Source organism: Pinus tabuliformis, chromosome 3_1, assembly GCF_031772625.1.
Source record: "Pinus tabuliformis cultivar Carrire ecotype Pingquan chromosome 3_1, CPIR1, whole genome shotgun sequence".
NCBI lineage: Eukaryota > Viridiplantae > Streptophyta > Pinopsida > Pinales > Pinaceae > Pinus > Pinus tabuliformis.
Window position 1 is genome coordinate 752663097 of NC_142301.1, and position 12059 is coordinate 752675155.

Sequence of the window (12059 nt, forward strand, 5' to 3'; positions counted from 1 at the left end):
TATTTTCATCATTTTACACATTGCATGAATGAAACTATAACTTAATAAATATACAAGCCTAAGGAAAAATAATCCACATAGTATAGATTTTGGATTTTTAGGTATAATTTTATTAGATTTTTTGTGACAAACTCTCCAGTGGAATATCCACAACAATTTATGGATCAATATGGAACTGGATCATCAACTAGTGGATCTAAAAAGAAAAGTTGTAACAACCCTTAAACCCCTATTTTTTTTTGCGTAATATTTACGCCGTAAGGCTCCCTCTGAGATCAACTCCCCTCTCTGCTTATCTGTCATCTTGTAAGCCACAGGATTATATGTTAGACGATTGCAACCATTTCAGCCGTTGATCGGGGTTGCCCAAACGGTTTGGGCGTTTCATCGAATAGTTTCATCCTGGCAGCAGGGTTTGTACCTCAGATCAAACGCTTGCCCTCGCTCTGGATTTGGTTTCAGGCTCGCTGTTCTTGCCGGTCTTCGTATTTTTCCTCTGCGTATTTACTCTTTTTCCTCTGCGTATTTACTCCACTGGATCATAGGCTGTTGGATCATGCCATCAAAGGCGGCGCCATCAGATGCGATGTGCAGCAGATCAGGTCTCTGAATGCGAGTGCAGCAACAGAGCTTTCCATGGAGACTCCAGAGGTTGGGAGCACTGATCAACTAAAAATAGCTCTAAAAAATTCCTTACAAGGTTAGCTTATTCTTACATGGGTATGTTATGCTTTCTGTTATTGAATTTGGGGTCCTTATTGCATTTTGGATGATAACAGTAATTCGGAGCTGAAGGATTTAAGCCTTTTCTGAAAGTAAATTGCTGATTACCCGTTTGGGTTTTGTGAATGTCAATGCAAGGCCTGAACAGGGGTGTTTTCGGCGTTCCAGTGGCTAAAAGGACCGAAATAGAGAAGCTTCTAATGCTGCTTGAAGAACAAAACCCTGTACACAATCCTACTGAAAATCTCCAAATGGTAAATGCGTTTGTATTTCAGTGTGAATCTGGGTTCCGAAACTAAGTGGATCTAGTCCAATGGTTGGTGGCATTTACAAAAGAAATTAGCGCTATTATTCCATTTCAAGATTTGGGATCCCATGTTCTAATTAGATTTGGGCATGGATAGGATACCATGGATGCCCTAATGTGAAGTTTCTACCAGGTCAAAGGCCGGTGGAAGCTTCTATACAGTACAATAACAATCCTGGGCTCTAAACGGACAAAGCTAGGTCTCCGGGACTTTATTGCTCTGGGGGAGTTTGTGCAGACTATCAATACAAAAGAGGTGGCTCTGCTATCCAGTTTGTCATTCATTCATGAATTGCTTGTCTTTTATTCTAAATTCAAAATCATATCAGAAAAGCTTGGGTGTTCATGGCTTTGATTTCTGTAGGGACCCATATGGGTTTTGAAATCTTAATCCTCTGAATGTAGGGAAAAGCAGTAAACACCATTGGCTTCAGTGTTGCCGGCTTGGGCATGCTCACAGGAGAGCTAACTATTGAGGCTTCCTTCAAGATTGCAAGCCCTAAGGTTCCAAACCCTAACCCTTACTGATTGTAATATGGATTAGTCTACATTCTTGAATAGAATCAAAATGTGCACATTGAGGTCTTCCAATTAATGTTGAGAAACTAATTTTATAATGGATTAGTCCATGTTCTTGAATAAGTCAAAATGTTCACTCTGATATATTCCAAACGATTGGGAGAAACCGAGTATGATATGGAATAGTCCAGGTTCTTGAATAGAATCAAAATTTACACTTTGATATCTATTGAGCCATTGTGGAAAACTTATTACAATATGCATTAGTTTATGTTCTTGAATAGAATCAAAAGGTGTGCTCTGATATTTCCGAAATCATAGGGAAAACTCAGGTGCCTAATGAACATGGAATTAAGGTTGAGGGCTGAATTTCACCAGCTCAAGATCAAATTCAATTCTGGATTTGGTTTCAGGCTCGCTGTTCTTGCCGGTCTTCGTATTTTTCCTCTGCGTATTTACTCCACTGGATCATAGGCTGCTGGATCATGCCATCAAAGGCGGCGCCATCAGATGCGATGTGCAGCAGATCAGGTCTCTGAATGCGAGTGCAGCAACAGAGCTTTCCATGGAGACTTCAGAGGTTGGGAGCACTGATCAACTAAAAATAGCCCTAAAAAATTCCTTACAAGGTTAGCTTATTCTTACATGGGTATGTTATGCTTTCTGTTATTGAATTTGGGGTCCTTATTGCATTTTGGATGATAACAGTAATTCGGAGCTGAAGGATTTAAGCCTTTTCTGAAAGTAAATTGCTGATTGCCCGTTTGGGTTTTGTGAATGTCAATGTAAGGCCTGAACAGGGGTGTTTTCGGCGTTCCAGTGGCTAAAAGGACCGAAATAGAGAAGCTTCTAATGCTGCTTGAAGAACAAAACCCTGTACACAATCCTACTGAAAATCTCCAAATGGTAAATGCGTTTGTATTTCAGTGTGAATCTGGGTTCCGAAACTAAGTGGATCTAGTCCAATGGTTGGTGGCATTTACAAAAGAAATTAGCGCTATTATTCCATTTCAAGATTTGGGATCCCATGTTCTAATTAGATTTGGGCATGGATAGGATACCATGGATGCCCTAATGTGAAGTTTCTACCAGGTCGAAGGCCGGTGGAAGCTTCTATACAGTACAATAACAATCCTGGGCTCTAAACGGACAAAGCTAGGTCTCCGGGACTTTATTGCTCTGGGGGAGTTTGTGCAGACTATCAATACAAAAGAGGTGGCTCTGCTATCCAGTTTGTCATTCATTCATGAATTGCTTGTCTTTTATTCTAAATTCAAAATCATATCATAAAAGCTTGGGTGTTCATGGCTTTGATTTCTGTAGGGACCCATATGGGTTTTGAAATCTTAATCCTCTGAATGTAGGGAAAAGCAGTAAACACCATTGGCTTCAGTGTTGCCGGCTTGGGCATGCTCACAGGAGAGCTAACTATTGAGGCTTCCTTCAAGATTGCAAGCCCTAAGGTTCCAAACCCTAACCCTTACTGATTGTAATATGGATTAGTCTACATTCTTGAATAGAATCAAAATGTGCACATTGAGGTCTTCCAATTAATGTTGAGAAACTGATTTTATAATGGATTAGTCCATGTTCTTGAATAAGTCAAAATGTTCACTCTGATATATTCCAAACGATTGGGAGAAACTGAGTATGATATGGAATAGTCCATGTTCTTGAATAGAATCAAAATTTACACTTTGATATCTATTGAGCCATTGTGGAAAACTTATTACAATATGCATTAGTTTATGTTCTTGAATAGAATCAAAAGGTGTGCTCTGATATTTCCGAAATCATAGGGAAAAATCAGGTGCCTAATGAACATGGAATTAAGGTTGAGGGCTGAATTTCACCAGCTCAAGATCAAATTCAATTTGCTGTTTCATGTCTTTTCCTATTCCTTGATTTGATTCATTCAAAATTTATAGTCAACATTGTTCAGTTTCTCAATCTTGCATAAGTATTTAAACTAATCCTACCCTTCTTTCCAACCAGCGCGTTGACATCCAGTTTGAAAGATCAGCCATTGCCCCTGAAACGGTAGGCTACTTTGTTTCAGAAATACAGGTTGTTAACAAGATTTGGCATGGAATTTTCGGTTGTGAGGTTGCAAATGTCTTTGTTGTTTGTGATTTGCAGTTACTAAATTTGTTCCGAAAGAACTATGATATACTTCTCAGCATTTTCAATCCCCAAGGCTGGTTGGAAATAACGTATCCTTGACCATATGTTTCCTAGGATAATTAGAGGACTTCTTTCTCTTTCTCTATGAAAATATTGAATTGGCTGCAGTTTGATTTTAATTTTGAAAGTGTGCAATAGTTAAAAGTGATTTTGGTCACATGAATGATGGTCCTTAATGCGGGGAAAGATATGTTGACAATATTACTAGGATTGGTAGGGATTACAAAGGTAATGTCTTTCTCCTTGAACGAGTGGCAGGAGAAAAGATATCTGGGTAAGGTTTGCAAGTTCTTAGCTGTCAAAAAAAATGATGCAGAGAAATGTAATTTATGAGAGCTTGGTTGGCTGACCGCATCAAGCTCAGAGAATATCATTGTCAAAAAAGATATTCCTAGGCTGATGACTCTTAGAGATTATTTAGTTAAATTGTACAATGTGTTCTATAATTGATTTAAAGGGCCACAATAATATATTTTGTTCTTTAATTCTATAGCAATCATTTGAATAGACTGAAAAAGTAAATACAGTTACCTGGTTTCAGTGGACTTGAAGTCAGGTAAATAACCTGCACGAAATTTCCACTTCAGGGCTTCTCAAAATGCTGTGATGGTTGTCACCCTGCACTGAATCTATGATCGCAATTATTCTATCATCAAACTCGCATCATCAGATTGGATAATTGAAAGGTGGAACAAGTGAACATGTGGCCAAGTTGTAAAATATAAAATTCAAGTAAAATTATATTTAAATTAAATATAACAAGTTAAAACTAAGTTTTATAAAATATATATAATTTATTCATTTTATATTAATTACGCCGTAAGGCGTTTCCCTCTGAGATCAACTCCCCTCTCTGCCTACCTGTCATCTTGTAAGCCACAGGATTATATGTTAGACGATTGCAACCATTTCAGCCGTTGATCGGGGTTGCCCAAACGGTTTGGGCGTTTCATCGAATAGTTTCATCCGGGCAGCAGGGTTTGTACCTCAGATCAAACGCTTGCCCTCGCTCTGGATTTGGTTTCAGGCTCGCTGTTCTTGCCGGTCTTCGTATTTTTCCTCTGCGTATTTACTCCACTGGAAGATTCGTTAGCTGCATCGGGGGAGACAAGCATTGCGGCTGAGCTGGGGAAGGGACAGAGATGGAGATCCCCAGGACAGATAACGCTTTGACAGAGTGGTTGAATCAGGGGAGGCAGGCCTGCCCCTTGAAATCCGTCGATTACTATCCTTGCGCGAAGAAAACTTCTGAACACTCCAACCAGGTTAAGATGGCAGAACTGTAAGTCACTACATTGTTTTGATTATATTTAATTTATTATACATAATCAAACAATGGGTTTTTTTGCTGCTTCAAATCTCGCTGAGCAGCCGCTGTGTAACGTAACCTGTTCTTACAGTCATGAGCTTGACCAGCAATGCCCTTAGCATGGTAGATGCTCTGGATACATACGGACAGAATATGGTCCTATGGAGGCCTCCAAAAACAGAGAGATCATCCAATTCCTCTAGTACTGCAGATTATTACCATCATTATAATCAAATTTGGGATGTATTAGAGGTTGATAAATTGGTTCCCGATGTGACTGTGTCCAAGGATGAATCCTCTATGAGTATTCAACAGGCGGTGAACAGTGCACCGGATAAATCTGAGCGGAGATTCGTGATACATATAAAGGTTGGGGTGTATAAGGAGATTGTTAGGGTTCCTCCCAGTAAAACTAATCTTATGTTTGTGGGTGATGGATGGCATGGGGAAGACTGTGATCACGGGGTCTATGCGTGTGCCATCCCTGCCTGGTGTTCCAAGTACATATGGCTCTGCAACTGTTGGTAATGCTCATCATTGTTCCTCTTCCTCTTCATATTAAGTTGGAATTTATTTCTTTGCCTGAGTTTGGTTTTGTTATTGTGTTTGATCATGGTGTGGTTCCTGGCAGATTTGAGATGCCTTGAATTGAAATTGGAAAATCTGCTCTTCCAACATGTTTTGATCATTACACATGGTTCTTGCGGACCATATCCCTCTGTGATTTTTCGGGTCAACCTTAGTCCATATTCTCTCCTCTCTCACCTTTTGTCACTAATTCACCCCAAGAGACATTAAAAGAGCTGTTAGGATCTTGAGCACCAGCAAAGAAGTAGATGAGTAAGGTCTGCAAGTTGAATTTGCATTGGCTTTCCCTCTTCATGGTCTCAAAATATCATCAACCCCATCTTCCAATTGAAGGATATTTCTGATAGAAATAATTACAGGAATATTATGATTGGGCGTGCCTTTGTCGAACTCTATGTTATGGGCGTGAACGTGTGGCTTTCTCAACATCTAGAGAGGAACAAATTCAAAGCTATGGGGCAACCAAGTCTTAGAAGAGATTATGAAACTAGTGACCACATTTTTAGCCTGTGTGCTATTATCAAGGAAGCTGACGTCCCTCATCTAAAGTCCTGTTGCTTTGTGGATTTTCAGAAGGCTTTTGGACTCTGTTCCAAGGGAATTATCGTTCTGGAGACTACGTGAAATTGGCATCTTTGAGTGTCTCATAGTTGCTTTCATGAAATTCCATGGGATATACATTAATGGGTTAGAGCATAACCGAGCGAGTACTTCCATAAGGGAGATGTTTACGTTTTACACCATGTTTTGTTTACCTTATTCTTATTTGGAGAGGATCTGATCCTTTTAGCCTCCTCCCCTAGGGACATTCAGAGATAGCTTGATGCCCCTGCCAATGTGATGGTCATAGAATGATGGTGGTGAACCTTAGTGAAACTGAGGTTGTGATTTAAATATCCAAGAGCACCCTAAAAAACTTCCACTTCTTCTTCAAAGGAAGCGAGGTGGAGATTACCATTGCTTATACATCTATGGGATCTGATCCATAGCCCTTAGGTTTAGCTTAAGCCATGTCTTTCAACCCAAACTTAGAAAGGGTTATAGGTCTCTCTCCATGCTTGACCGACAATACTTCCATATGCATTTTCAGGACATCTCTTCTGAGATGCATTTTTTGACACAATTAACAGACCTATAGTACTATACGGTGTTGAAATCTTGGGGCCTACCTCGTTACCTCCTGACTGCGCGCAGGCTGAGACAGTCCAATTCCTCATGCTACAGTGTATGATTTAGCATAAACAAACAGTTCCATAACCCATTGTACAAACAGTTTGGCATTCATCCCTTTTTCCTTGAGAGCATTTTTGGACTTGTCTTCTTTCTTCACGGGAAACTCCTATCTGGCCCTTTGCCTTTTTTAGATTGCCTCCACAAGCCCCTTTGTCTAGCGAATGTGCTGTTTTTTTAAAGGTGTCTTCAGTTCTTCAAAGAGTGCCTCCCTCCTTTTAGCTATTCTCTAGATGCCCTAGTGACATCCTAGCCCCTGAATGGAGATAAACATGGATATCAAAGAGGACGTCTATCTACAGTAAATTCAGGTCACTTGGATTGAATCCCACAACGGTTTCACAATCAAATGACCTTCTACTATGATCACTTATTGTACAAGTATGATCTAGGAAGCAATTCTCTTTGATACATTTGCAGATTTTTATGGGTCTTCTTGCAGAACCCAAAGGGCTTTAAACGCTTGTTCAATTCTGTGGCCAAGGAATCCACTACCATTGCTTCCAATTCCTTCTGCATGGACATAAAGTGTGCCCTTTCTGCCATGTTGCTAAGAACTACTGGATAAAAATGCCAAACCACAACACTGAGGGCCTGCATGCTGGTTAAACTTAAAAGCCTGAGGAAAGGTAGAGATTTGGCTGACAAGACTTCTTTGGAGACAATCAATTGTGAAAATGACCATCCAACTAATGAGAGAGAAATTTTCTACTTGAGTTCAACCCAGATTAATTCCCTTGCAAAGGAATGCTGATCTAGAAAGCATCAACAAAATACAAATGAGAGGAGAAGGAAACAATCAAAATCCAGCAGTGCTTGGAATGCAATCCGTCATTTGCAAGGGAAGCAATAATGCTTTTCTTCAAAGAGTGCCTCCCTCCTTTTAGCTATTCTCTAGATGCCCTAGTGACATCCTAGCCCCTGAATGGAGATAAACATGGATATCAAAGAGGACGTCTATCTACAGTAAATTCAGGTCACTTGGATTGAATCCCACAACGGTTTCACAATCAAATGACCTTCTACTATGATCACTTATTGTACAAGTATGATCTAGGAAGCAATTCTCTTTGATACATTTGCAGATTTTTATGGGTCTTCTTGCAGAACCCAAAGGGCTTTAAACGCTTGTTCAATTCTGTGGCCAAGGAATCCACTACCATTGCTTCCAATTCCTTCTGCATGGACATAAAGTGTGCCCTTTCTGCCATGTTGCTAAGAACTACTGGATAAAAATGCCAAACCACAACACTGAGGGCCTGCATACTGGTTAAACTTAAAAGCCTGAGGAAAGGTAGAGATTTGGCTGACAAGACTTCTTTGGAGACAATCAATTGTGAAAATGACCATCCAATTAATGAGAGAGAAATTTTCTACTCGAGTTCAACCCAGATTAATTCCCTTGCAAAGGAATGCTGATCTAGAAAGCATCAACAAAATACAAATGAGAGGAGAAGGAAACAATCAAAATCCAGCAGTGCTTGGAATGCAATCCGTCATTTGCAAGGGAAGCAATAATGCTTTTCTTCAGATTGTAGGTTGCTGAAAAGAAGAGAGCAATAACATTTATTTTTGTAGATTCTGCATTTCTTTCATCCTATTAAAGCAGCAAAAAAATTAATTATGGTTTTACATTTTAAGAATAAGATATTTGGAACCCTTTCATATGATAGGTGTAATGTCTTTCAACATGCATTGGGGTTTGTAAGTTTGAGAAATTTCAATGGGCATATGCTAAAATCGGATCCTCTGTTTATTCTGATAACTAGATAAATATGTGTATGCTATTTCTAAACAAAGACGGAATTTAATACTTACAATTACCATCGTTCTTTGGTTTTGAACTCTTATCAAAGGAAAATTCAATCAATCCATATTCCTCGATCCCACTAAATCTTGTTTTAGATGTTGAGGATTGCTAATTTATTTGTTTTCACAATTGCAACTGTAAATGCTGATGGCTTCTTAGCACGGGAAATAACATTCGAAAATGCAGCAGGGCCAGGTAGTCAACAAGCGGTAGCCCTAAGAGTAGATAGTGATCACTCTGCCTTCTACAACTGTGCCTTTCTTGGCCACCAGGATACATTGTACACTCATATTCTTCGTCAGTTCTATAGAAACTGCAGAATAGAAGGCACTATTGACTTCATATTTGGAGACTCGGCAGCCATCTTTGAAAACTGTCTCATTCTGCTGCGTCCTCGTCAAATAAACTCAGACAAAGGATCATCAGATCCTGTCACTGCACAGGGTCGAACAGAACCAGCCGAGCCCACAGGATTTGTTTTCCATAACTGCACTATCAATGGAACTGAAGAATATATGAGGGCTTACTATGCCAACCCAAAAATTTACAAAGGCTATTTGGGTCGTCCATGGAAGATGTACTCCAGAGCAATCTGCATAAATTCATATTTGGGAGAGGCCATTAGCCCTGAGGGATGGATGCCGTGGATAGAGGACTTTGCTCTTAACACGCTTTACTATGGGGAATACCAGAATTTTGGGCTGGGGGCTAAGGTTTCTGGAAGAACGCCATGGTCTAATCAGATACCTGAGAGAAATGTAGGAATGTATACTGTTGGAAACTTTATACAGGGAGACGAATGGCTGCCAGATACAATCAATTAATCCAAAAACAAAGGTTGGTTACTATGCAATCTTCTAATGCGTGATTTTCTTCTACATTGTTGTTGTTCCCTGATGATGGTGAAGAATTCAACGGGAAGCAATGGGACTAAAAATTCTCAGACAGTTGCAACCCAAAAATCCATGAGCCACATTGTTTCCTTCTATCACTGTTTCATCTGTCTTTGGAGTATTGCAATTTCAATCTGCTATGAAGGAGCCACTTGCTTTTCATTGGAGGAAAATGTTATTTGTACTTGTCTGCAATTTTTACTGCACTATTTTGATCGACATTGATGACCAAAATGGCAGAATAATTTTGTACCTGGTGCAGAGGAAAGTTGTTTTGTTACTGGGAAAGTTTCAACGCAGCACTGTTTTGTGATTGGGTGAATCCTCCCGTAGTTATGTTTGAAGCATGGGATAAAACTTTTGGAAAAATGTTATGAACTCTAAAGGTTTGGGTGTCTGTATTTGTTGTTTTTTTTTTTTTAAATCACGAAAATTGGTTGAATGAAAATTACAGGGATTTATTGAACCACCAAACATAATATTGACTCTCAAGTTTTAAGTAGATATCATTCAAATTCTCAATATGTTCTTAATATAAAAAAAACATGCAACTTATACAGGCTGAGTGTAAGTGCAGAGCGATTTGGTGAACAGAAGCAAAAACCAGTCTATCAGTCAGCTTTCTGGTAATAGAGGACTCTACGACAACATTACAACATACTTTTTAAACTAACCAAAAGACTTTTAAAAGGCTTGAAATAAAAACCGGACCTAGAAAGTTATAAAAGTCTGACCTTCCTGGTATAAGATACAAACTATTATTAACACCAGAAATAAAAAGACAACCACAATGAAGAATAATTTAAACATCGTTGGAACTAATAGATTCTAGAACAATATAAGTTTGGATAATACTTTGATCATTTGAAGAATAAGGTACTTAATTTTTAACAGCATGTTATTCTCGACAACGTCATGGCTTATTCTGTGTGACAATTTGCATACACTCTCTTTGATTTTTCCAAGGAGTGATGTTATTCAAAATATATCTCCCTGTGGGTGTCCTTATGCTGCACACAAGCAATGATGCATTCACTTTTTTCAACTTTATGTATGTTTATCATTTCCATCCATATGATTGTCTTCCCATGATTTCTAAGATGTAATTGAGTTTATATCCATCTAATTGTATTATAGGCTCCTAAACCAATGGTAAGATAAGTTATTTTAGATTTGCTGACAGGACTAGATAGACACGTGGGATAAATCTTATATTTATAGTATACTCCTCTTTAACGTTATGAGTTTGTACACATGTTTTAACACTTTCTCAGCTCTCAATAAAAATCAGAACATTGTGGAATTCTTTTAGGATCAGAAGCAACGCTTGGGTTGGAAAAAGCATGTAGCACTTATCATGTATCAAACTTAAAACAAGCCAGAAGTCTCCATTTTATCTGGGATTCCTCTTTGTTCATCCCTTGTCTGACACTAAGGTATATAATGTTCTGAAAAGTCTCATTGTGATATCCACTCATACATGCTAGACAGTAAGGCACACCTCTGTGTTGAGATTCAATTCTAGATCCATAATTGTTTTTGACTTTTATTGATTTTTCTTTGTCAAAAATGTAGATTAGCATTGCCTCGAATTGGCCATTTGTTGATGATAAAAAATAAACACCGGTAAAGAAACAAAATTGCATAAAATTTTGACTTCTTTCTTCTATGCTGTTGTTTCTTATGTCATTTGCATAAAATTTTGACTTCTCTCTTCTATGCTATTGTTTTTCATATCATTGCCTTACGGCGTTTCTTTTGCAACATGTGGTGCAAATGCTAGTGTATGACCTTGGTGGGGTTAGTAGTGTAAGGCTCCAATTACTATCACGTTCTAATCCAATCTTGTCATAATTGCAAGGATGTCGGAAATTCGATAATGTTTCTAACATAAACTATAACCCTCACTTATACAATAATTGCTATACCTCGGGGCATGTCACTATGCATATTAAGCCCACATAGGGCATAAGAGTTGGCACCATTGTTGTACGCATTATAACTTGGGGAGAGTAACCATAGGTATTAGTCATGTTTATAAGATTTTGTATTTAACGTGGAGGACGTAACTCCCACTTAAAGGTTTCATTGTTATCTGACTTGTTTTTCCAAATCAGATTATCAATCAAGCCTCTTGTGGGAGTTCTCATTTTACCAGTAGGAAACCCCACTCTGCTTACATGGTTTTGATCGGGATCCATCCCGACAGTCTCCCACGTTTCTCGAAACATCTACGTGTTTCCCAGGACAACAATGGGTGTGAAACCTAGGTTCATTCATGTGGTCTGACTGTGGTGAGGGCGATCGGATGGATAATCGACAAGGATCCCTCTCACCTATTCTGATCAGGCCTTATGATGAGCTTTAATTTTATAATAATTTTCTTAAAACTTTGGCCGACTGATTTCGATGCACATGATCACATAGGAAGCTTGGGGTGTGTGGAGGAAGAGCTAAGCTACTCTACAGGTGCTTTGGTTTGGAATACTCCATAGA

At 38.9% G+C, this 12059-nt stretch overlaps 1 protein-coding gene and 1 pseudogene across 1 annotated transcript; both read left to right on the plus strand.

The window, feature by feature from the left end:
- The first annotated feature begins 854 nt into the window (after positions 1-854).
- Positions 855-4011, plus strand: LOC149189560 (fibrillin protein 5 homolog). Its single transcript, XM_089410275.1, has 8 exons — positions 855-985; positions 1928-2178; positions 2340-2455; positions 2642-2764; positions 2914-3012; positions 3545-3589; positions 3689-3762; positions 3921-4011. The coding sequence occupies exons 1-8, from the start codon at positions 855-857 to the stop codon at positions 4009-4011; spliced, it is 930 nt and encodes a 309-aa protein (XP_089266401.1).
- A 1088-nt stretch (positions 4012-5099) lies between these two features.
- LOC149189561 (putative pectinesterase/pectinesterase inhibitor 51) lies at positions 5100-9778 on the plus strand (annotated as a pseudogene).
- The last annotated feature ends 2281 nt before the right edge of the window (positions 9779-12059 follow it).